We start from the raw sequence: 27,124 nt of genomic DNA on the forward strand, positions 1-27,124 counted from the left end.
CCACTACACCAATCCTCCCCACTTCTCCAACTATAGATGTGTGACCTCTCTGCTCCCAAGATTATAACACTTCCTGATTCTGGGATCTTCTTGTCTCTCACTTTATTGTTATAAATCCTTCTTTTGTGAAATGCAAAACATTTTTTAAATGATATTTCATAAAAGATACTAATATTTAAAAGAAATCGTTATTTTCATACTTTTCTGGATAAAAAATGACAGTAAAGCTATAAAAGATTTATATTTGAAATAAATGCTGTTCTTTTGAAGCTTCCATTCATTGAATTGCAGAATTGAATTGAGATTTTGTGATTTTTTTTGTAGTACTTACAACTGTTCATCTACTGGCTGTAAAGACGCTGTTCCTGATAAAGCTAGTCAGCTAATTCTTCAGGCTTGTGACCTGTCTTCTGTTATTAGCAGCATGCTGAATAGACCATGACATATGGATGTGCAATCAATCTTGTGTGAAATTGCTTATTTAGAATGATATGTATATTGCTTTATACAGCAACATCTCGTCACTTTATTGACTTTGCGGTGACAGGCCTAACTCCTTTAACCTTGTTTAAATTCCTTTTAGGCATGTCTGCAGTGCACAGTCCCCACATGAATACAGGATGTGGAGACAGCAATGTGAATGTGACGCTTTTTGTTAAGACTCTCACGTTTCACAGTAGCAGCAGTTTCAGCCCAACAGCCAGCTGTTAATGTTCCGATCCCATGAGCTTGGCTGCAAATGGCATCCAGAAGATGAGTCAAGCCTGCACCTTCTCAAATGAGATTAGAGGCACACAAAACGATGTGTGATGGAAGGCTTGTCTCTCTCTCTGTGTGTGTGTGTGTGTGTGTGTGCGCGCTACAGAATTGAGAATGTCTGTTCAAATCCTAAACCATGAATTGGAAAGAGGATGCAGAATAGTAATTCAAACTTGAATTCAAGGAAGCAGAATTAAAATCTGATATAAATCTTTATATACAATCTTTTTTCTTTATCTCTTATGTTTAAAATAAAATAAAAAAAAATTTAATTGCAGCCTTCAGGTTCTGAACAATACGTGTGAATGACCTACTCAATTCAAATGTAACTGAAAGGGTGTAATTTCTAAATTTTGGAGAGTCCTCCATTAGCAGTCAGTAGAGTAGAATGTTTAAATTAGACAATGTTCTTGTTTTCTCACTTGCAGTTGGCCCTATCTGTTATCTGGACAAAACAAAATCAGTCATCACTCCCCTCAGGGTGCTGTCCACTGCTTACAAAAATAACTCACAGCATGGAGCCACTGCCATTACTTCTGCACGTCTACTACAGAGCTGTCCAAGATTAATGGTTTAATCACAATGTGTAAAAAAAACTAAATCACATGCATAATAAACAGTCATCCGGGGCTGTAACACATTAACAGTCACAACAACTGTTTACAGTCACAGCAACATACTTTTTATAAGTTTATAGGGTGGTCTAATATGTAAAGTCAGGTAACTTATTTGTTCACGAAAAACCTACATAAGATTGCAAAGAAACAGGAAGATTAGCCTATATCCAAATGGGAAATTGTACAGTAAACAGTTCAGTAAACGGCAAAAGAGTGTCAAGTGTATTGTATTGTTGCTATATATAGAAATTGCTTTGTCTTGAAATGAAAAAGATGAACTGAATTGAGACAATACTGTCACTTTATCTTACACTTGCAGTACACATCACTGTCCACTCTGTGGCAGTCTGTGTATTTCTGTCAGCTATGAAATAAGGAAGAAAGTAAATAAGCAGGTGGATTTTCGTTTATCTCTTTTTAAATGTTCACAAGCACATTTTAAAATCATGTGCTGTGATCTGTATTTGAACCTGCAGTTGTAACTGACAATAACCTTTGGCTCATTCATCATACAGCTAATGCATATTTATTATATTTTGTGCTGTAGAGTCCAAAGCCAAAGCCACCTGTCTGGTGGGTTATTTTGAGGATATTAAAATTTGAGGATGAATAATTTTGTTTTTGTGTTTCCACAGAGGAGAGTGAGAACAGAGTGCATGCAGAGGAGAAGTGGCCATGTGAACACACTGGTAATGTGTCCTTGTGCAACTACTGTATGTGTCCAAACACAAACAAAGTGAAGAAGATGAGGTCATCAGTGCTACATATGTCTCTTTTGACCCCGACCACACTGTTATTAAAAAAATGAGTATGTAATACTCATTTATTAGTGACAGACTTGCATTTAGCTAACTATTGTATATTAATTTATGTATTTGTGTGTATTATTAATGTCACAAAACAGTAGCTATTGTTTACTCATGATTATTGCAAGCCTTGAATTTAAGAAAATCCACTCTCTTAGCTCTTCCCAATTTCTATTTGTTTGCTTGATTGTGAATACTGTATACCGTATCAAAATAATCCTTTAAAAAGCAGATAATGTCCTGGCAGAAAATTACCAGTGCAAATTTTGACCAAATAAATTAAGTGCGTAAGTGGTTAAGTAATATGAGGGTTTTTAGAGCTTAAAAAAAAATAATTATGTATAATGTATTTCATGTTTTGGTGGATGCACTGAACTCTTGTTGTGAATTGTGGATTAAAAGCAAGTAGACATTACAAAATCCAAAATGGAAAAGAATGAAGAGGCTAGAAAGAATGCAAAAGGACCAAACTGCACGCTGGCACTATTTGGAGTGTCATTTGCAGATTATTTATATCTTTCTTTTTTTTTTTTTTTTTCATTTCTTGAGCTCTCCTGTAATGAGAGCCAGCATCTCTGCCACTTAATGCACATTTTCCTGGCATTCGTTATTCTGGAAACTTTAACTAAGGACAGCATATTGCAAAAAAAGGCACTCCAGACTTTAATTCAAATTATTTTAGTAAAACAGAAAATTATTTTAAAGCAGTAAAATATAATATATAAAAGTTATTCATATGCATAATTTGTCTGCACTGGAAATTCTGAGTTGGCTAGACTTGGGAAGGCTAATGGAAGGAACCTGGACTTTTTGTAATGGCAAACTTGCACACTTTAGTTTTAATTCTGGATTTTTTAATTTTGACTTTGATTTTTATTTAATTGTGGAATATGGTTGTTTTAGTAAAGACAGACTAAATAAAATCTTAAAGAGGCTGTAGACTGTCCCGGAAGGAAATGGAGAGTAAGCCTATCAATTCATTTTTGGATAAATTAACAAACCTTTTTACTCATCGTGAAAACAATAAACTCCAAACACTGACTGAAGAGAGTCAAAATGTGACTTCTTTTCATTCTTTGACTGAGAAAGAAGATGTTAATGATAAAAAAAAATTGTGTTCAAAGGCAGGATGGTTTCGATGATCAAGTGGATGCTTTCAAACAGAGGCTGGGGAAGACAGAACAACGGACCATGTCAACAGATCAGACCATCAGAATGTTAAAAAAATAAGTTTTTTCTTCAGAAAAGAAGTGAATTTGGACCTGAATGTTGACTGCCATAGAGATAAGTACAATAAAACATCAGCAGCATGCCAGAATGACCAGGATGTAGCAGATGGTCAAGCTGACACACAGTCTAAATCACTTAGCGAGGTCTCGGCCTGTGACAGTGCTAACAGACTGGACAAACAACTTGATAACCCAGCACTCTGTACAATGGATATTACCTTTTTCAGAGAAGGATCTTTAGACAATGATCAACAGATTGTTTTAAAAAGCAACAGATAAGGATATGAGCAAAAACAGACTCAATCAGGACATATCTGGAAATGTTATGGAGTCAGGTATCAGTAACGAGAAGCGATTTGGTGTTGTGCAGAATGTGAGAGAAGAAGACCACATTGAACAAACCAGCAGCAGCAGCAAAGAAAGAATGAAGATTGTCAGAGAGAACGCTGTGGAAGAACCATTGAAAGAAAGAGTCTGTCAGGATGTCCTCACAGACATTCAAAGTACAAATATTCCACCTGACAGAAATAATCGGACTGATTTTCTAATAACAGGGTCTTCGAATTCATCCACAAATAACAAAAATTATGTGTCAGTGCAAATTCAGCAGGAAGTATCTGCTGCTGAGAGCAAAATAGAGGCTGATGGAAATCTTCAAAACTTTAGATGTTCCTAGTCAAAGCTGGTGTAAATGAACACACTCTGACTAAACATGACCAGGCATCCACAAACATGGACTTTCAGACCACTTTAACATATTGTGAAGTTGAAGATCTTTCTGCAGAATCATCTGTTGATACTGAAAAGATCCAACCCAGAGATGACAGCAATTTTGCAGATGTCCGTCCATCTACCACAAACCAGAAGAACCAAATGAAACATTCTGAGACTGGAGGAGAGATTCCAGAAGGTTCTGACCTCTGTGACGCTGAAGAACATCATTCATCTGGCCTAAATAAAAAGACTAATTTGGAACCTGAACTGTTATCTTCAGACATCCAGCTGGAGGAACAGGTGATAAAAGTGCATTAAGAAGGAAAAATTAATAAAAAGAACAAAGAAGAAATAATACAAGAAGAGACAATGTCAGATACAGTTTCATCTTTGAGGATGAGGAAGACCACAACATTTCAAAGCCCTAAAGCTGTAAAAGAAAACCCGCTCCAACTGTCAGCCCTCTTTACCGGGCTGCTCAGCCCCAAGAAAGAAACCCTTGAGGAAAAAGACACTCCAGAACAACCCCAAAGCCCTGCCAAAAGAGGTCTTTTTACCGATCAGTCTAACAGGAAAGAAGTCAAGGGAGACTTCCTAGAACAGCTTACCCAATTCCTCAGCAAGGGGGAAGGAAAGAGAAAGCAAGAGACCATCACAAGCCCCCCATTGTCTCCAATCAGTAAGGACCCTGCAGAAAAGTCAGAGACAACTGTAGAGGAGTCAGCCATTCCCCAGTCTGAGGAAACAAACAAATCTACAAATGCAGAGACGGCCCTAGGTACATTTAAGGCTTTCTTCACAGTTAAATCTGCCAAAGAAGACATTTCAAATCACGTGGATCTGGACACTGTAAAGAGGAAGATCAACAGGGACAAAGATGTCCTCAAAGCCTTCTTTGAAAGGAGCTCAAGCAAGTCTCCAGAAAACAAAGAAACAACTGATTCCAAAGTATGAAGTGAACAGATGATTGCATTTATTGGTAGCATCTAATTATCAATATATGTGAAAAGTCTTGTTTTATATGCATCGTACAAAGTGTAATCATTTTATTTTTAGTTTAGTTATTTTATTTTAATAGGTCCTTTAACTCAAAATATTTAAACGGTACAATGGCTGAGGCATCAGACTGTTTGGCCTCCACCAAAACCCAAAGATGAAGAGGAAAAAGTGGGTCTAAAATACACTGAAGCTGGTAGGGGCTTATTGTAGAATCAAAATTGTAAAGTGTAAGTGTAAATGTTTGCTCCTGTGCCATATTTGCCTTTGTATCTAATGATACAACACTGTCCAAACAAATTCCAATACACCTCCACCCAAAATGTGTTCTTACAGATGAAATAACTCAATTTCACAGTATCTGTTACTTGTAAGACTATATGTTTTCTCAGCAATGCATTCACTAATCTTGCACCATTGAAAATTATATAAATGTGTACATTCAATACTTTATAGTTGTATGATCTCCCCATACTGAAAGTTCCATTGCCTTTACTGCAGTGTCTTCTAGATTTAAAAGGTGTGGAGTCCACAGCCAAAGCTAGGCACACAGTCAGAGGGGTGTTGTCATATGTCTTGGTATTAATACTTGAGGAAATTAGTTTTCTTGACAGTTTTTCCCATGGTTTTCTAAATAAGGCAGTGATCATCCATATATAATAGTCCCACCACTGCCATCTATTGGAAATTTTACATCTGCAATATTTGATGGATATCCAATTCTTCGTCCCATATACAATAGGCAAGAATGCATTAAATTGATCGAAAGTCACAAATGATACAATGTTACAAGAGCTTTATACTTCAAATACATGCTGTTATTTTGAACTTCACATTCTTCAAAGAATAGTGTAAAATGAAGTATTGCTTGTTGTATTCCTCAACTGTAAGTCACTGCACATTTTAAAATCTATCACTGTTTCCATGAAACTAATAAGCAGGGTAACTGTTTTCAGTATTTATAATAAGAAGAAATGCTTCTTTAGCACAAAATCAGCATATTAGAATGATTTCTGAAGGATTGTGTGACTCTGAAGACTGGGGTCAGAGCTGCTGAAAATTCAGCTTTGCCATCTCAGAAATAAATAACACAATTAAAATATATTAAAACACTTATTTTAGTTGTAGTAGTATTTCACCGCATTACTGCTTTTGATCAAATGTAGCCTTGGTGCCTTGGTGTCTTTCAAATTAGAAAACTTTTGAACGGTATACATACCGTAAAAAATATTTTTTATACAAGTGTATACATACATATTATTCCATATCTTTATATATATATATTATGGTTATGGCATAGAGATCTGTTTTATAGGGTTTCTGGCACTATTTAATGGTCTTTGTGATACATTCATCAAAATGTCTTTGTTTTATGTTCTCAGAGCACCAGAAAGCTCTTCTACAGCTAAAAAGAGAATGTTAATGAAGAGGTGGAGAAGTTACAGGTGAGAAGCTCACAAATACAAATGTGTATGGGAACATTTTACTAACAGCATCAAGAATTTAAAATCTCTGCCAGGAAAAGTGTGTTTCTACAATTTATGCTTTCTGCATATTGAATATAGTTATGCTTTACTTCCTTTTGAGAATAACATTTATTTTAGGTTTAAAATAAACAGCACAAATATTGTGCCCACAATCTGCTATCATATAACTGTATATGTTGTGGCTTGGACTTTTTGATGCAGGCCGACTTCAAACTTGAGCTCTTCCGGTTGCAAAAGAAGAACAAAGTGGATCTGTCCAGACTAGGATCAACCATTGGCAGCTTACAAAGAGAGAGACAAATATTGAGGCAGAGATCACCGAGATGTTGCTGTGTCCACTGAAGACAACATCAAACCACGGGCCTTCCACTCGGTGTGTATTCAGACAGAAAGAGAGACCGTCATTAAGCCTGAGGAGGCCAAGGAAGCCCAGAGCAGGAGTTCTGACCCCCTGCCTGAAAATACTGACCTCAACTCAACAAAAATCTTTACTTGCAATCAAAAGACAGTTCCTCCTCCAGGTCCTCCACCTGTATCGCTTCAGTTACAGATGAATAGCAACAATACCCCTCCTCCTCCTCCTCCTCCAACAGGTCCTTGTACTCCTAATATACCTCCACTTCCTGCTCAGCCACAAATAGAACAGGAACTGTGCCTCCTCCACCGCCTCCACCAATGATAGGATGTGGTGTGCCACCACCCGTCCTCCACTCTGTCCCCCCTCCTCCTCCCCAACATAGCAGTCCGTTTTTGTTTAGTTTTTCTCGATATTATAATGAAAAAAAGGATGCAATCCTTGAAACCTTTATTAGTTCATTTTATGCCTTATTCAAAAAAGTTAGTTTCAACAATATTACTTCACTGCAGTGGCGAAGTGCGTTCAACATGCAGAAGCATAACAAAATGTGTTCAAGAAGGCCCCTCGTAACTCTCTGTCAAAATAAATACATCTCTGAAAATATCCGATAAATATTTAAAGTAGATTTTTTTTAAGAATTTTCCTTTTCTTAATCATGGTCACACTTATATGTCATTGACCCAAACACAAATATGTCAGTTGTGTACAGGTAGAATTAGACACTTCTGATCATCCATCACTTGCATTGTTTTAAGATAACATGACAAAGTGCTCAGCCACTGGCACAATCTGTATTCATTTAGTATTATTAATACAGTATTATAGTGTTTTTTTTATATTTATTTTTTGAATTAGCTTTTATTTTTATATCTTCAGTTTACATTTACATTTTATTTTTTAGAAATCTTGATACTTGCTTTTGTCGTTTATTATTTAAAAATATATACATTTCTATATAACTTCAATTTTCTTTTATTTCAGTTTTAGTGGTAGTAATTTTTATACTTCAGTGTAAACTTATTTTATTTCAGTTAGCTGCCAAGAAGACATTTCTGATTTTCATTTCCTTAAGTTTCAAAAGTTTAAGTTTTTCATCTAATATTTCTATTTTATTTTATTTCAGCTTTATTTCAATTAGCAATTTTAAGAGTTCATTTTAAGAGTTTTAGTTCACAATAGCAACACTTGACACAATGTGCTTTTAAATAGCAAATGACTGCTCTAAACTAAACATAAAACCTTAACAAAACATCCTCCCACTTTACCTGTATTCCATAGAAACATTTCCATTGTTCTTAACATTCCTCATGCACACAATGTCCACAAGTGACGCTGACATTTTCAACTCTCCCTCGTCAGACCTCATGGGAAGTTTAAGACAGACCACTGCAGACATTTGTCTGCATGAGGGGCCAGCCACAGGCCGAGCGGCACTCTTTCCAGGACCTCTAGTGGCGGTGTGGATTTCTGTGGCATTCGGCTCCCCAGCCACCTCTGTGCTGTTGCAATGTTATTTGACTCCTCATGAAAGCTTTCTGCTCTCTCTGTGAGCATTTTGTCAAGCCAAAGGCAAACCCAGTCAAGCTTAGCTGTGTGCCGTCGTCCTGGCTCCTTAATTATTTTTATGGGAGAGAAAATTTAGCAAATCAGATAACTCACATTGAGCTGTTGATTTTCCTTTTCCTGCTTTTAGGCTTGGTTAACCAGCAACAGTAAATAACTCATGCAACTTTGGTTTTTACAGATGTCAGTTTTAGGAAATGCTTTGGTCATGGCCTGTTCTGTGACTTTGAAGTGTGAAGATTCAATCGCGATAAGCATTAAACTGAGCAGGAACTGCTGAAAATGTCAAATATTTGAAAACATAAAATCCTCTTGTCATCTGTTTGTCTTTTCTAAGGAACAATATGCTATGGAGTTATCTGGAAGAGCCAGAGATAATAAACACCAATGAGTTTGCGGAACTGTGTGCTAAAGCCACATCGCCCACCAAAAGAAAGCCCCTATCCGAAGCCTATGAGAAGAAAACTAAAACCAGGGAGGTAGCACTAATGCCCGAAGAAGAGAAAAATTATTATTACATAGATATTTATATTACAAATGCAAGGTTGTGGCTTTGATTTAACTAATGAAAAAAAGGTAAAGTGTCTGCCAAAATGCACAAATGTAATGCATTTCTCAATATGTTTAGAAACTACAGATCTGAGAAGTGTCCACTAGATAGAGCAGTTTCCAACACTTCCGAATTATATATTACTGGAACACTACCATAACTGATGCATTCATTCAGTCACCTCTGATAATTACAATTAATTTTTTCTATAAACAAAGACATAATTTATCAGTAACTGTCACTTTATAGAATCTGCGAGTTTTATATAAATGCTTATGTGCAATATCAGGATCCCACAAATACCTTTGAAAATGATATAATTATATAGGAAATGGGAATAATTTGAAATAAATGGACCTGTTTATGAAATGTGATCATGCCATTGTTACCTTTGGCCGGCTGATTTTATAATGGAGGTTTGGAATTTCCCAAATGATTCTTTGTTATTCATTTATTCCACTTTTGCATAATACAAGCGTGAGTCTTTGGGACCCTGTGTTCGTATGCACTTAACTTCTGATCTAACTTCTGTGCTAGGGTTTGTCTTGTGAATGTGGAAGTCTTTTAAACTTTTTTAGGTCATTAAATTACTGGATGGCAAGCGCTCTCAGGCCGTGGGCATCCTAATCTCAGGTCTCCATCTGGAGATGAAGGACATCCAGCAAGGTAAATGACACTGAACAGCCTCATCTATGCTGAGAAACACTCCACCACCAGCTCAGCAGAGTGTCATTTTATACTATCCAGACTCATTTTTTCTCCACTAATAACAAACAGACGTGTTAAAATGATACATATTTGTGTGGCCTGGATAGCGAAAGGCAAGCTAAGACATGATGTTGAAATAATTCTGTGTATAGAGACATGTCTTGCAACAATGTGATTGGCTCCAGCTCTTATTAAGATTAAATTGGCTGTATGTTAAATTAACTTGTCTTGTGGTTTACCACTAGATATATTCTTTGGGTTCTCCACATTTATGGTGTGTACGTTATTTCTAACGTATACTTTTCACGTTGACAATCTTGAAGTCATCACAGCTTGGCTGTCAGACAGTCAGACAGGCAGATGTTTTTATTGACTTTAGTCAATTGAGCAGTGAATTCCTTCAGGAAAAAAGCTCTCAAATATATATTTAGCAACTTTTACATTCGCATATCACATCCATGACATCCATATGTCCAAGAACTAATCAGTCTTCTTGTCTAGAGGTTAATACTTCTTCCTTACACAGCTGTTTTGACTCTGTGGTTGACTTGGATGCTATTGAAGCCCTGTATAAAAATGTAAGTACCCTGCCACACTGGAAATTTACTCACGTACAGGCCTACGCTGAAACCCAGCCTCCAAAACAGCATTTTTTTACAGAACTTGAACATCCATCATTCACAGATTTCTGCAATATCCTGCACCCCTTTCTCTAGTTTTAGCAAAAAAAATAGCAAATACGGAGGATATGAGGAGGTGTTTACAATAAAAATGAATGAGGCTAGTGTTTGAAGGATTTAAAAGCAGAAATGTGGAGATTATAATTTTATATAAAGCACAATTCTGTACAGAATATTACACTGAAAAGGTTAGAAAGCAACTAAACTGAGCCTGTAAATAATGTGCGATGCCATTTACTGTATTTAACCATTTTACTGTATTTAAATCCATTCCACTCACATTTCTCAACCAAATCATTTCAGAGAATGCACATAAAGTCTGTAGATTCTGTATCACCCTGCTTTTCACTGTAGTTCCAGTTCCAACCTAACTAAATAATTGATAGTTCCTGTGTGGTTTCATAAGTTTATGTGCGTATCATTGGTCAGTTGTCATATGAACGCGTCTGTTCTGTTTCTCCCAGAGAGCTCAGCCTTAGGAGTTAGAGAAGATTAAGAAACTCTATGAAAGCTCAGACGAGGAGCAGGTCAAACTACTGGACAAGCCTGAACAGTGAGATATTCCAGAAACACAACAGATAACTCACTTTTTTTATGCAACTAGCAACTAGTGATACATCAGTTGCCACTTAGAAGGACAATTTTTGCAATGTATACGTCTAAGGTTCCATGATTTGAGGACAGACGAAGACAGAGTAGTGTTTTCAACACAACGCCCTTCAGGTTGAAAAATGTCCATTGCTTTTCATTCCAGGATCCTGTATGAATTCTCCCAGATCCCTGAGTTCTCCAGTCGAGTTCACTGTTTAATTTTTCAGTCAAAGTTCACTGACGGTGTTGCCTCCATACAGCAGAAGACCGAGATTATTCTCCAGGTCTGCAAGGTATGAGGGCACTTTTCAAAGGGGTCAGACCTCAGGTGTTATCAAACAGTAAATTCTCAATGCTGGCATTCTTAACAGTCAAAAAACAGCCCTTCAGGCAGCTGCCATTTATTTAAGTGAGGTCTTACATCTTCATTATGACAAAAGATAAATGCACAAAATACATGTTGATGTGTTTTAGTATCTGTTGGAGAAGGACAGTGTGAGGGAGGTGATGGGACTGGTGCTTGCTCTGGGAAACTTCGTGAATGGAGACAGCAGAGCTTGAGGACAGGCCGACGGCTTTGGGTTTGAGATTCTTCCCAAACTTAAAGATGTCAAGAGCAGGGTAACATTTTTATCCATTTTATGAGCCCATGTCTGACACTGTGAAGGCCCTAGCCGCACACAAACACACTGAGGTTTGATAGAACCTCAATTCGTTTTTCTGTTTGCTAGCAGTTTGTACAGGATGATGCACGTTTTTGTCATAACTATCTATAAATCTACAGGAAAACCACATGAGTCTGTTGGACTACATTGTGTCCCACTATCTGCATCACCTTGATAAGGTAAAGCATGAACATGTAATTCTTCACATCACATGCAATGTTTTATTTTGCACAGAGTAGATCTACACACTTCTGGTCCCATTATTTTCAGGGTCAGTGACATGACTTATTTTTCTATTAATTAATTTTATATTTATTTTCTGTTGATTTATTTAGTAATACACGATAAATGCAATTCACTCATACAATGGCTTGAATATACTAAAATGCTAAGTTTTCAATTTCTAAATTAAAATACGTTTAGATTTTAAAAAAATCTCAGGGTGCTGTCGTCATGATATCAAAAAGATTTCAACAAAATTGCTTCATGGCATAATAAAATAAGTCAATTATTATTATTTTTTTTTGTTAAAATTGTATTTAAGGTTTTTGAAACCTACATGAATAAAAATATACAGTGGGGTTCAAAAGTTTGGGATCAATGTTTTTTTTGTTTTTTGTTTTTGGAAAAAAATAAACCTTTTTAAAATTAATTACACATTAAATTGATCAATGTTACAAAAGATTTCAAAACAAATATATCATTCCACAATAATATTGAGCAGCACAACTTTTCAACATTGATAATAATAAGAAATGTTTCTTCAACCAAATCAAATCAGCATATTAGAATGATTTCTGAAGAATCATGTGACACTGAATACCGGAGTTGTGGCTGCTGGAAATTCAGTTTTACCATCACAGAAACAAAATGACATTTTAAAATATATGAAAATAAATTAATCCAGCCTTGCTGAGCATAAGGGACTTCTTTTAAAAACATTTTAAAAAATCTGACCAACCCCAAACCTTAAAACTTTATACATGTGTTTTAATCTAGATTTCTAGAATCTCTTTTCAGAATGCTGGAACAGAAAAGAGCATATTTCCTTTGCCCGAACCTCAAGATGTTTTCTTTTCCTCTCAAGTGAAGTTTGATGACCTCTCAAAGGACCTCAAAAGGATGAGCAGAGATCTGACAGGTAAGAATTACCAAAAACACTCTCAAGGGCTTCAGAAATGATTTTAGCCTGCTACTGATTTACTGTAGCTTCAAAAGAAGCAAGATTACATGGGTTTGGGTGGATGAATGAATGACTACAGTCCTGCAACATGGCTCCAGCTCAATCCTGAGGACTTTCCAGCATCTGTTAGCAACAACTCATTATTAAATGACATTAGATCAGGTGGAATATACAGACATGTTTGCGTATGTACATCATGTGCATGGACAAATGTAGAGACGAAGTGGAGTCTGGGTGATTTTGCCCTGGCGCCTTTTAGATATGACTTTAATCCTGCCCATCAGATGCTTCTGGCATTGTGTGATTCTCTAGCTCCGTCGGAGGGGCCAGAGGCTACAGTGCTTTGGCGCTTATGTAATCTGAGAGAGGAGCAGCTTATCGCCAGTGGGATGGGCTTTATCTGCACAGAGATGCACCGCCGTTCTCATGCTACACTGTATCAGTCCGAGTTCAGTGTGGCCCTGCAGATGTGTGTCAGAGATTCTTTTCTTTACCTCTCAACAACAAGCCTTTCTTATCGGCCAACGGAGAGACTGCCAAATCTGGCCCATCGCGCTCTCCCTTTTATTTTTTCTGCTGTTTGAACTCCCCCTCATGACTGCGAGAGAATCATGTCTTTGTTTTTTGTTTTTTTGTGCTATGTTTGTTCGATTTTTGGTGTCTTGGGTGCAGTAGTTACGGCCCTACTGAGGTTTTGGCTGCTCAAGGTGACCGCATTTGTCTGAGATGTTATTCTGCGGAGCAGGAAAGTGCTGCACTAATCAAATTAGTCACCGTGTGCCTACACAAAAAGGGAATGTCCCTGTGATTTTATTTTCCAGAGACAATTATGACAACATCGTGAAGCACATCTAATGCTCTCAGTCTCCACGGCTGATTCATCTGGTTTGCATTTCAGACATCTTTTTGATCTCTTTGTGATTGTGGTTTGGCTCGCCACAGTGCACTGTTGAGAAAACCTGAACGTAGCTATGAGGCGGCATGGCGGAAGTTATATTTATATATAAGGACCTAATCAAGCTAGACTGTAATTAATTGATATTTCTTGTAGCAATGCTGTGGGAAAGATACACGACTTCTTCGTCATTGCCAGCTGTGTTCACAGTTTACACAAATGCTTAATGAAAACAGTAGTGTGTGTAGCCTTATCTGGAGTGAGATGCAGATGGAGCATGTCCAACAGTCCTGGGTTCCCATCAGGGTGTATTATGACTGGGGCAGGAGACTGGCTCCTCTGATCCTCTGATTGGACGGTGAACAAACTGAGATCTTAACCAGAGAAAAAGACATTTGATAACTTCTAATTCTGTCAAAGGTGGAGCTCCAGCTCTATTGTGTTTTCTTGTTCGATGGTAGGTTGGGAACAAGTGCAAACAAAACGGGTTTAGAGGGATAGTTTATAACTATTCGCATTTGTTTATAACACTAGGAAAATAAGACAATTACTCTACTTAGCTTGTCACAGTTACATACAGAGTACAATATCAAACATACCTACGATAGAATGCTGTCGCTCAACTGGTTTTTAGACTTGGAAATTCCCTCATCTTGCACATTTTCACATTAACTGCTCATAATCAAAATCTATTTACTGTAATCATTGTTTTTACAGATGTAATCAGCATAATTCATTGCAGTGATGTCGTAATTAAGGCACTTGCAGAATTTGCTTTATCAGCCAAAAGCTATTTCATTCCATCTGCATGTAATCAGTTATGTGCGAATGGCTTTGACGACAGTAGCTGTGAATTTATATGGCTTGATAAAACCATCTAAAGCTGAGGTTGCTAAAGCTGGTTGATCCCTGAAAAAAAGCACTCCAAGAGTTAGGCTAGTGTGACAAACATGTCCACATACATAATATTTAAAATAAGTTTTGTATTCAAATTTGTATCGGTTTCACCAATAATATATTTTATTTTATTAAAAATACAGTAAAAAGTGTTATTAATAATAATATATTAATTTAATTTTGAAATATAAATATAATATAAAGTTTTCTATTTTCATATATAAAAATATATATATATATATATATATATATATATATATATATATATATATATATATATATATATATATATATATATATATACAGTACAGGCCAAAAGTTTGGACACACCTTCTCATTCAAAGAGTTTTCTTTATTTTCATGACTATGAAAATTGTAGATTCACACTGAAGGCATCAAAACTATGAATAAACACATGTGGAATTATATATGGAATTATATACATAACAAAAACAGTCTTGAAGGAGTTCCCCGAGAGATGTTTAGCACTTGTTGGCCCTTTTGCCTTCTGTCTGCGTTCCAGCTCACCCCTAAACCATCTCGATTGGGTTCAGGTCCGGTGACTGTGGAGGCCAGGTCATATGGTGCAGCACCCCATCACTCTCCTTCTTGGTCAAATAGCCCTTGATGCCTTCAGTGTGAATCTACAATTTTCATAGTCATATATATATATATATATATATATATATATTCACGTGATGGCAAATCAGAATTTTCAGCATCATTACTCCAGTCTTCAGTGTCACATGATCCTTCAGAAATCTTTCAGCAGATTAATGTAATATAAATGTACACTTTATTTTACATTGCCTAGTGTGAATGCATCTGCAAATAAATTAGCATTTTAGAGATTCTTCTTGCTCCATAATGGAATTTATTCTTCAAGATATGGGTTATTGGAAAAAAACTAAGCACTCTTGGTGGTCTTAAAAAAAAAAGAAAAGACTGACTGTTTATTTTTGGTTAAAATATTGCGTTAAAGTAAGTGTAAACTTTGTTTTACAATGAATTACTTTTTCAAATTGGACCTGGTTGGGGACTTTACTCTAACCCAAAGTTATTGTTTTTGTCTCGTACAGTTTGTGAAAAGGATGTCTTAACTATGTGTACCGACTCATCTCATGAGCACATACATCCCTTCAAGGAGAAAATTGCATTTTTCATTGCCAACGGTGAGCTATGCTAAGATGCAGCCCCCATTAACTTTTAGAAGAGGAGCTGTAGTTTTTAAGTCTTCTGTTCTTCAGTCCGTCTCATCTACCTTGTTCAGATATGAAGTCTAGTTGGTCTCTGAGACGACCTGCCTCTCTAGATGATTGATGGAAAGGAGTACAAAAGTTTGCTGCGATTGTATACAGGATTGTTTTGTTTTGCAGATCATAGAGGCAGATATATGGAGATATAAACTTGCTTTCATTTACTACAGTACAGCTGGACAAGACAACACTAGCTGTAGAAACCTAGAGAATTAAAAGTTATTCAGTTTGTAGTTTATGTTATTTTATGTACATAGCACCAAAGCTTTTCCTTTCCTCAAATTCTTCCTACTACAATTATTTGATTGTCTCTACTAACCAGATAAGGTGCCACACACATCTTGCAGTCATGAAGAATATCTGCCATGTGCCCTTTTGGGGACCTGATAAGTGTCTGTGACTCCGTACCTGTGTGAGATAGCTGGTCAGGTTCAGAAGACAGACGCAGAGATAGGAATCAGCGAGATTTCGGCAATAGAGGAGATTTCTTAGTAAAGGAGTTTCCACATTGTCTTTAAGGCTCTTGTAGAAAGGCTATAATAATGCTGTTTGTAGTACGAATGAAAGAGCAGTGTATTATCGCTGTTAAACAGGAAAAATTAAGATCCTAAAGTAATAGAAGACATATTGGCTCTAAATTGACCGTGGTACTGATCATGATATCATCTAAATGCAAATATACTTATTGGCTAATTGTTGATTTACATTTGTCATTTTACAGCACAAACAGAGCTAATTACTGTGGAACATCAAGTGATATTGGGAAATAAAAGGTAGCATCTAAAAAAAAATCAAACTTTATAAACCTTTTTGTCATTGTCTCCAGCTTTTCCTCATGTCTTTCCTTCCTCGGCTTCTCTGATCTAGTGCAGTACTTTGGATTGAAGCCATGTTCTGGAGAGCAAGAGATTGTGCCTGGCCATGTTTCCACACTTTGGTTTGAATTCTGCAATGATTTCAAGATCAAATGGAAGAGAGAACAAGGTCATTTCCAAACAGAGGTGATATGTTAATAGCATCGTGAGAATCTATAGCATCATAAATTGTGCTTTAAAACTGCTCTGACAAGCAGTGAATGAATGTTTTTAGTGAATTTCAGCATTAAAACATTTGAAACATTACATTACGGTTTACGTAAAATACAGTCTGTGCTCTTTTTGACATCAGAATCAAAGAAGCCCAACAGTCAGTGTGCAACATGACAGCAGAGAAGATGATTGAGACCAGAAAGGCACATGCGAATGGACTGGTAAGTGTGGGTGGCAGATTGATAAGTGGTTCAAACACTAGTGACTACTGTACTTTAATGAATCAGGTTTATAAAAGCTTTCAAAACCTTTCTGACTCTTATTAAAGGAATAGTTCACCCACAAAATGAAATTTTGCTAAAAATGTACTCACCTTCAGGCCATCCAAGAAGTAGATGAGTTTCTTCATCAGAACAGATTTGGAGAACTTTATCATTACATAACTTGTTCACCAGTGGATAATATTAATCTGCAGTGAATGGGTGCCGTCAGGCAGCTGATAAAAACATTGCAATAATCCACATGACTCCAGTCCATCAATTAATGTCCTGTGAAGTGAAATGCTGCGTGTTTGTAAGAAACAAGTCGCTTCAGACCGTAATCCATAAAGTTAAAAGTTAAAATGCCTTAATATTTCATTTGATTATTACAAATATTCTTGCACTTCACAAGACTTTAATTGATGGACTGGAGTCATGTTGATCACTTGTGGGTTATTGTGAAGTTTTTATCAGCTGTTTAGACTCTCATTCCACTGGCACCCATTCACTGCAGAGGATACATTGGTGAGCAAGATGTAATGATAAGCTTCTTCAAAACTGTAGAAACAAGGTCAAGTACAACTTGGATGGCCTGGTTCAGTCAATTTTCATAAACTGTTTGTTTTTGGGTGAACTAATCCCTTATACTACAGAATGCATGCACAGCTAAATGGGACTTCATAACGATGCATATTTCTGCATATTTCAGAAAGAGAGATTGTGTCTTAAAGAAGCAAGTATGACCAACAGCTAACCCCAGTCTGTCATCTCCAAAAGATACATTTATATTTAAGATGCAGGCACTTGCATTTTTGCCAGTGCACCTGCTTGTGTGACACTTTTCCACCAGATTGCAAGTTAAAGGATGATAGCCTGTCTGTCAGTGTAGTGGATCCTTGTGTAAAACCCAACAACAAATCAATCATCAGAAGTCTCTTTGACCTGGTTTCAGATATGAATGAATGCTGTTCAAAATGAGAAACATTTAAGAAATGTTTATATTGCTCTATCTGTTCTGGGATTTTCACCGGGGTTGAAAAAAGCAATCTCGATATTCGATTTGGAAAAGGCTGCAACTTTATTTTGTATATTGAGTAACAAAGTTGACTAATTTTTTTATGGTCACAGAATCAATACAGAAAATAACAAAACAAGATAATGTAAATGTGAAAAAAATATAATATTACACTACCCTATCCGTTTTATTTTGATAAACATCACTTTTTTAATGATGACAGTTATGCTGCTGCTTCACATCTTGTTGCCATTTAATCACAGTAATATTGTTCCTTATACAATAAATGTAACACTATAAAAAGTTTACATTAATACAAAAACAATTTTCCATGCATCCAACTTATTTTCTGTAATGTTTGTTCACCTAGATTTTCTACATCAATTGATTAAAAAGGCTGTAACTTGACACTACATTCTTTTTACATTGCAGTATTGTATAAAGACCAGTAAAAAATAAAATGGAATGGATTTGAAAAAAATATATATAATTATAAAAAATTATAATAAAATAAAATACTTGCTTATTTGCACCCATAGCCTAATATGTATGTATATGTATATTACAAATCAAGCCACAATACAAGCTTGTTTGCATCAATGCGCAAATTTTGCTCCACACAGTGGAGAATATAATAATATAAGAATATTTTTTATGTCACTATTTTATAGTATTATAACTTATCCAACTTTTGTACAATTAATTGAATCAATTGTATTTCTTCACAATATAAAGGCCACATTTTGATGACTGAAGAACTAATGGAGGAAACAAACATACAGAAGTAGCCTAAAACAATGACGTCAGCCAGTTTAGTCCAAGTCAACAGAAGTACAGCGGCACTGCTTCACGCGGCGCACGCGCTTCTTCTTGGTACTGGGAGTCTGTCCGGGACAGACGAGGGTGTAAGTCACGGTAGTAAAACTCTTTGGCTTACACACGGAGCACGACTGAAACGCACTGTCATCTTGATAAACGTGCCGTGGTATGTAGAAAGAGTTGCACTGTCCGTAACAAAAGCGGTTGATGATGGTGAGCGGCTGGCACCCGTCCTCGTAGATCATCAGTTTCAGCGGCTGCGTTTTACACCAGTCAAGTCTGAGGTAACGGCGCTCCGTGACGTGTAAAGCCTCCTGGCTGGAGTCCAGCACCTCGTCCCCGACTGAAGGCGGTCCCGTTCCCCTGGAGCTGGCCTGCGGTGTCTGCGGTAACTGTTCCGAATGGTTTGGGCTGTATTTATTTGGGTGAGGAATGGCGCCTTGAAATCCCCCGGTTCCCCTGATCCTCGCCGGATTGCAGAGCAGCCACAAGACCACGATAGTGACAGCTAATCCGTCTTTAGCCATCCTTTCGCATGAAGAAAGAAACATAACATCAGCAAATATACAGTAATATATATATATATATATATATATATATTTTTTTTTTATTAATTTTTTTTATACAAATATGCTATTTTTTGCTATTCATTTTGTCAAAATATTTCATATTTAAAATATTTCGAAGCATATATAAGGTTCAGAATCATTTAAACACATTTCCTACTAATTCCTTTTTGGTAATTGCCTCTGGCAACTCATTTCTATAAACACATTTTTTTTTAAATCACACAGATGTGATTTGAAAATATATAGATCCCAGACTTACCTCAAATCAATAATGGTTCAGACTTCTTCACATGGACTGCAGTTATTTTCACAAAGGTCTTTGTATACCATAACAAACTGATTAAAAATAGGTTGAACCAAATGATCCAGAACTCAAGAGCAAAGTCAAAATAAAGTCTGGAGCTCTGTTCTGAGTGCTGACATTTAAGAGAACGGGGCAGTCCACGCCTCCTCTGTCCTTAACAGCATTTTAGGGACGGTCCAGTGCTTTAAGAGAGTAAGGAACTTCATGATGAATGCATTTTGTGATGTTTGTGATTTAGAAGAATAATGAAGTTAAAAACACGTTTTTTCTGCACATGAACATATACAATATTTTTATTTGATTAAATGGTATTACAACAGAAGTTGTGCAAATAGAATAATCATTCATTTTACAGTCATCTTTTGGTGCTCTATTAATAATATGATTCATTGGAATATCACACATAATTTAATGCTGACATTACTGTAAAACTGTTATTTTTATTGTACAGATTTCATAAATAACACAGTGTTTAGGTCTTGGTATTGCTTGTAGCAGTTTCAACCTCATCTTCCTCTGGGAAATGTGGCACTGATTTCTTGGCTACCACATTATCCAGCCTCTGTCCCATCAGATATGGATTTGTACTCTGAAACACATTCAGTGACAGATCCTGTGACATTTTTCCTGAAAATGCAGCATGTATATGGAAAAGTGCTCCATCTAATAGTTCATGAGTTGAGCCTCTGCTGACAAAGAATCAACCAAAAGGCATAGAGAAATATATTCATTGCTTACCCTTTTTCTTCTTTTTGGTCCACCCTTCAGTTTTTCATACAACAGTCCTTTATTCTAGAAAAAATTAAAATATATATTTAGTGCCGTCTGCTACAGACCAGAATCTTGGGCTATCTTGCTTCATATTTCACACTGCTCATAATTTTATCCGGGTTAACAATTAATCCTGTGTATTCAAAAGATGACCTGTCAAACTGTACATTACTTAATCTCATGTTAACGTTCTTAACTGCATATCTGCAGTGTCTATGCCATTGATTGGACAAACGCAGCATGCTACCTGTTTACATAACGGCGTTAGCATTGCGCATCTTGATATATTGCTGATGGTACTATGAAGTTTTACAGAATGGACTTTTCTGATTATAAAGGTAAGTATGAAATGGTCTCTTCTTTACTCCAGTTTACATGTTTTCTTTCATCATTTGAATTTCGGCATTACCTTTACACAGGGTTAAAAGCGGGGTTTGCACCACCGATAACCAGGGGTTAAGTGCAGTATGAAAACCCCTTAATTTAATCAATAAATCATTTTATTTAAATGAAAAAGTCTCCTCCAGTCTGTTTCAAGGTGTGAAGTGTGAACTCACCCACTTCGCCAGTGCAGGGTAGTCATGCTCAGGGTCAAAGAGGTGCTGATGTTTCTGGAATTCTCGACTGAACTCCGCAGTGTCTGGAGAGTTCTCTAAACATCCATCAGCAGCTATAAAAACATCACATTTTGTAAACAAGAGAGGGATGTACCCCATTCTCTCTTTATGTTTAGACCATTCAAAAAAGTTTAGAGTTGTCATTCCTTTGGGAGATTATGGTAAACACCTTCAATCTAATCAAATATTGAACAAATATTCTTTGCTTCAGAAAACTGATTCCTCTTTCGATTAATCAAAGTGAATGGTGACACCATATTTGTGTATTCGATTGCATTTGGATCAACATACCAATCTTTCCAAGGGGGCAAGGATTGGGAGGGTCAGGGTAGCCATGGTCCTCGCTGAAATCTTTGGGAACGCTGTCTCCAGTTAACTCTGCGACAATGTTAGGGATGTTCCCATATGGCCCGAGATGTTGGAGTCCCTCATGGGCACCACCTATTGGACAAAGTCTAAAGTTACACCTGAAGGCAACCACACAATGGGATGAAGAGTATTATAATGACAACCTACTAAACTTAGTGACCATTTACATTTTTTAAAACGTGCAATTGCCAACAATGAGAACCTCCTACCTTGGATACTGAGTGGACCCACTATGTTGGTGGCCTGATGCGCAGGATACTCGACTCTTGGCCGCGCGATTCCCAGCTGCTCCATCACTCCGTGGAGCAGGCGCTGGATATCCGCATCCGACACCTGATCGACAGTGCGTGGACTGCGGCCAGAAACGACGGCCATCGAGCTTATGATGACGCTCAGAAGAACCGTGTGTGTCATTTTCGGAGCCGAACCCGTCGTTGACGTTCACTTAACACCGACATTTAACACAACATGTAACGTTAGTGTTAGATTATTGCTGTGCTTTATATGCTAAAACAACATGTTTGAATTATTATATTCACTTTTTATTTATTTATTTTTTTTGTATAAAAAGTTAATGTAGGAATCGGGTTATAAATCAAGCTCATTTTATATTATTTAGATATAACTGAGTTCGTGCAATCCTGATTAGACAAGACATCACAAGTACACATCAGGCTTCATAAAAACATAGGCCATTATTTTACAAGCGCAAATTAGGAAGCATATTCGTATTTCAGCAAAACTGAAATCGAGCGTGATGTAGCCATATAAACTGCGCAGTTAAACGAATTTAAAGCGATAACCTACCATGTAATCCGGATTGAGAAAGAGGTTGTCCGGATCAACACAGATGCGGTCCTCCTCCTCTCTTCGCTTAGTTTGCTCTGTTGCCAAGCAGCCGAGTCATCTCACCTCCACAATTGATCATTGGTTTATTTAGTGACCGCCACATAGCCGTTAAAACATGCTGCTGTATTTTACTGGTAACGCTAGAGGGACAAATATTAAGGAAATAAGGAATATATAAGTAAGTTATTATAATTACTATAATAAAATTACATTTGAAGTGAGGTGTGTCGGTAATGTGCCGGTAATGTTATTGACCTTATGCCTTAACGTTTACAGTGCAAATAAAACTTATAAAGCAAATAAATGTTTTTTTTTTTTTTTTCATTTTTTCTTCTTTTTTTATATGCTGAGCATGCAAACCCAGGAGAGTACTTCGACTGCTTACAACTAAACACTGTAAATATTTAAGCAAACTATATCTAACTAGCGACGCTATCGCGTAAACGACATCATAATGGTGTGTTGATAATCAATAACTTAACCTACTTAATAGTCATGAACATAACTGAATATGTACAGGGGGTTGCCAACTTGGCTGAGTGAGATTAGTTACAGTTGTGTAGTAAAATTCACGTTAAAGATTCACTTTTCAATCATGACATGAAAAAATGTACCAAAAAGGTCTCCTGGTAGAAAAAAAAGATTACAAAAATTACATCTTCGTCATCAAGTCTCATTAAAAAAAATAAATACATAATTAATCCCAAACACAACAGCCTAGAAGGGTTAATTATTAAATAGATACAGTTTTGAGAATTTTTTTTTTTTTGTCTAATGCTTTTCAAAAAATCTACCAATAGCTAATATAATTTATAGGATCAAACTGATAATAAGTAGCTTTTGTTGAGGAAACGTGGAAAAGGCTGTATTTGTCAGCAGCAACTTTTTTTGCCACATACTCAAAGACAAAACACAATGCGAGCCAAAAATATTGTTACACATCACAACTTTTATTACAATAGTACATGTATATACAGCATAAAGCACAGTACAGATGAATACGGAGGGTTAGTTGGGTTGAACTGGATCTGAGGTTTAGAAGCACTTCCTGTGGACGATGGAGGGACCTGCCTCATCATATTCCTGCTTGCTGATCCACATCTGCTGGAAGGTGGACAAGGAAGCCAGGATGGAACCGCCAATCCAGACGGAGTACTTACGTTCAGGGGGAGCAATGATCTAAAGGACAAACACAAGAACATGAATCTAGTTAGATTGTAAAATTACAGCTATAAAAGAAACAAGCTAATTTAATTGGATTGACATTTACCTTGATCTTCATTGTGCTGGGGGCCAGGGCTGTAATCTCCTTCTGCATACGGTCAGCAATACCAGGGTACATGGTGGTACCACCAGAAAGGACATTGTTGGCATACAGATCCTTGCGGATATCAATGTCGCATTTCATTATGCTGTTGTAAGCGGTTTCATGGATGCCAGCAGACTCCATACCTGTGAAGAGCAACATTGCAGGCTATATTAGCAAGGTAACAATTGTGATGTAAAACAGCAACATGGGCTAATGCAATAAGGTCATACCAATGAAAGAGGGCTGGAAGAGGGTCTCAGGACAGCGGAAACGCTCGTTTCCAATGGTAATGACCTGGCCATCAGGCAACTCATAGGACTTTTCCAGAGAAGAGGAAGAGGCAGCAGTCGCCATTTCATTCTCAAAGTCCAGAGCGACGTAGCACAGCTTCTCCTTAATATCGCGCACAATCTCCCGCTCAGCTATTGAAGAAAAGAGACAGTACTATAAGTATATTTTATATTGGAAAAAGTCATTGAAAACATTTATTTTGAGTTCATGAAAAAAGTGCACCCTCTTGAGACCAGGGGAGCGTCTGTTAATTTCTAAACAAAATTCAGCAGGATAGACTGAAGTATAATTCTTCTAGCACCCACCGGTGGTCACAAAAGAGTAACCCCGCTCGGTCAGAATCTTCATCAAGTAGTCAGTCAGATCGCGACCAGCCAGATCCAGACGCATTATAGCGTGAGGAAGAGCATAACCCTCATAGATGGGGACGTTGTGGGTCACACCATCACCAGAGTCCAGTACGATACCTGTAACATGGATTGGCATGTTAAGTATTGCAGGTTTATATAGAAAGTAGTCTTTAATGTTACGTATTGCTTAGTGACTTGATAGACACCGACCAGTGGTACGGCCCGAGGCATACAGAGAGAGCACAGCCTGGATGGCAACATACATGGCAGGGACATTGAAGGTCTCAAACATGATCTGAAAAGGAGGATTAAAAAATGAATAAAATCTAATTCAAAATATGAACAAAAACTATATAGTATATGTATATCAATAATACAAAAATAACCCTGGTTTCAGCATTAGTAAAGATAAACACACTCAAATGCTTTAAGAAAACCCATTGCTAAGGGGCCACAAGGGGCTGCTAGAGCGTCCGTGCCAAATAAAAAGGTTTGTAAATCCATTTGCTTACTTGTGTCATCTTCTCCCTGTTAGCTTTAGGGTTGAGGGGTGCCTCAGTGAGTAGAGTGGGGTGCTCTTCAGGGGCCACACGCAGCTCGTTGTAGAAGGTGTGATGCCAGATCTAAAAATATTTAAATATATTAAATCATTGGTGTGAATAACCATCTAGCTCGCTAAAAGGAATTTAAATTCCCTTTTATTTTCATTCTGTATTAATTCTTTGATAGCTACCTTTTCCATGTCATCCCAGTTGGTGATGATGCCATGTTCGATGGGGTATTTCAGAGTAAGGATACCCCTCTTACTCTGAGCCTCATCCCCCACGTAGCTGTCTTTCTGACCCATACCGACCATCACACCCTAAAGGAAAAGAGTCATGGGTCATCATCAGCACCAAGCATCTGTATTTCAGTTAGTTTGTATAATATGTTGCAATGATTTTCCACGCCCAATATGCAAAATGTTGGCTGGAACCAGGAATTTACTACATGCTTTGGAGGCCCACCTGGTGACGGGGTCTGCCAACAATAGAGGGAAAGACAGCACGGGGAGCATCATCACCGGCGAATCCAGCCTTGACCAAACCAGAACCGTTGTCGCACACAAGTGCGGTAGTCTCATCGTCATCACACATGACGGGTCTGTTTTAGGACGGTCCTAGGAGAAAGAAAACATGTTTTGAGAGAGTGTTAAATCAAAATCGAATAATAAAATGAATAAATAACCTTATTAGAACATTAATTTGTAATAGTATGTAGTCATTTAAATAAATACATATACTATATATCTATATATCCTTTACAATCCCCCCAAAAATATTTTTTAACATTTCTAAAACGCAGCTAACAAAAGGTTAACAAAAGGCCAAAAGCAGCACAGCAGATCCCCTATAAACTATTTTAGGCATCAGCTCTTGTCATTCTGAATGGAAGCCTCTGACCCAGTGTCCTATCTGTAGCTATTTCACAGTTGTCTGATGACAAATAACAGCAGGACCTCGGCTATCTAGAAACTCTAAGAGATCCACTGGCAGCATGTCAATTCATCTGTTGATCTTCTGCACATTTTATGAGATGTGGATTCCAACCCAATGAATCCTTTAGTCAATCAAATACAACTAGTAACAACTGCTCACTTCTGCTCTCCTTCATCACCAACAGCATCATTTCTTTAACTACAGATACAATCTTATCACAGAGAATAAGCAATTATTTTTCAATGTAAAAGCAGCCAGCTCTCCACCATCTTCATCAACAGTTCCAGAGATTAATGTTCCTTCTCATGCAGGAGATGAAGTGTTGGGTTATTCCATTTAAAATCACTCTCTGTCTTCCCTGAAGTAGTCCATAGAGATACACAGCAGGTAGTAGGAAACACTCACCAAGTTGTAGCACAAGACTGGGGTTTCCGCTGGGGTGAAGGGCATGGCAGAATGATGCCTCTTAAATATGCTAGTGGCAGGGGTGCAGGGGCGGGCTCAGGAGTTCACACAAGACCAAATAAGAGATGCTAGAAAACGGCCCCTTAGCCAGTGTATCCTGTACTCCATGGTCTCTGACTTGATTACCAAAATGGACAGATGTTTCTTAAGCGGTGACAGATCCTCTTTGGTAGCTAAATAAGCAGTGGGAAATGGTTTGTTATGATTTCAGAGCCAAATGGAAGTACTTTTCTTTGATTAGTCTCCATTTCTTTTTTCTTTTGTTTTTAAAGCACATAACAAAATTGCTAAAAATCAAAACCTGAAAATAAACAAATTAAATCAAATTAAAAATATGAATAAATACTATAATAGCATTTTAAAATAATATTAAAATAACACTGAATGAAATCCACTTGTAGCATTTAAAATGATTAATTTAAATTAAATGTCAAAATATTATATCATTTCAATATTGACCGTTTCTTGTCCAATAATAATTGTATTGACTAGAATATTTATATTATTCAATCATAAGAAGATAACAGCACACGAAAAAAGAGTTTGTGATTGCCATTATATACACAAAAATGCACAAACAACATGTTTAAATGAGCATTTTAAGGTTTTGGCTATTATTTGTCAGGAATGTCAGGAAATCACACATCATAACCTTTGACCCAGAACAATATACAAC

The 27,124-nt window shown here is 37.0% G+C and overlaps 3 protein-coding genes and 1 pseudogene across 4 annotated transcripts; 1 reads left to right on the forward strand and 3 right to left on the reverse strand.

The window, feature by feature from the left end:
• Positions 1–3,138: 3,138 nt before the first annotated feature.
• On the forward strand, positions 3,139–17,996 carry LOC127938220 (formin-like; annotated as a pseudogene).
• A 317-nt stretch (positions 17,997–18,313) lies between these two features.
• On the reverse strand, positions 18,314–20,058 carry LOC127938124 (gremlin-1-like). Its single transcript, XM_052534549.1, has 2 exons — positions 19,905–20,058; positions 18,314–19,604 (listed from the first exon to the last, which is right to left on the reverse strand). The coding sequence occupies exon 2, from the start codon at positions 19,601–19,603 to the stop codon at positions 19,070–19,072; it is 534 nt and encodes a 177-aa protein (XP_052390509.1). The 5' UTR covers position 19,604; positions 19,905–20,058; the 3' UTR covers positions 18,314–19,069.
• Positions 20,059–20,356: 298 nt separating this feature from the next.
• LOC127938123 (neuroendocrine protein 7B2) lies at positions 20,357–22,679 on the reverse strand. 2 transcript variants are annotated; one of them, XM_052534548.1, is made up of 6 exons: positions 22,514–22,679; positions 21,916–22,150; positions 21,629–21,778; positions 21,278–21,390; positions 20,688–20,741; positions 20,357–20,538 (listed from the first exon to the last, which is right to left on the reverse strand). In XM_052534548.1, the coding sequence occupies exons 2-6, from the start codon at positions 22,118–22,120 to the stop codon at positions 20,422–20,424; spliced, it is 639 nt and encodes a 212-aa protein (XP_052390508.1). In that variant the 5' UTR covers positions 22,121–22,150; positions 22,514–22,679; the 3' UTR covers positions 20,357–20,421. The 2 variants fall into 2 exon arrangements, with proteins under 2 accessions (XP_052390508.1, XP_052390507.1); XM_052534547.1 differs by having other exon boundaries at positions 20,357–20,549; positions 20,687–20,741.
• Positions 22,680–23,484: 805 nt separating this feature from the next.
• On the reverse strand, positions 23,485–26,536 carry LOC127938914 (actin, alpha cardiac muscle). Its single transcript, XM_052535830.1, has 9 exons — positions 26,389–26,536; positions 25,513–25,664; positions 25,239–25,367; positions 25,018–25,128; positions 24,716–24,800; positions 24,461–24,622; positions 24,095–24,286; positions 23,826–24,007; positions 23,485–23,734 (listed from the first exon to the last, which is right to left on the reverse strand). The coding sequence occupies exons 2-9, from the start codon at positions 25,639–25,641 to the stop codon at positions 23,591–23,593; spliced, it is 1,134 nt and encodes a 377-aa protein (XP_052391790.1). The 5' UTR covers positions 25,642–25,664; positions 26,389–26,536; the 3' UTR covers positions 23,485–23,590.
• Between the last annotated feature and the right edge of the window lie 588 nt (positions 26,537–27,124).

Source organism: Carassius gibelio, chromosome A20 (genome assembly GCF_023724105.1).
Source record: "Carassius gibelio isolate Cgi1373 ecotype wild population from Czech Republic chromosome A20, carGib1.2-hapl.c, whole genome shotgun sequence".
Taxonomy (NCBI): domain Eukaryota; kingdom Metazoa; phylum Chordata; class Actinopteri; order Cypriniformes; family Cyprinidae; genus Carassius; species Carassius gibelio.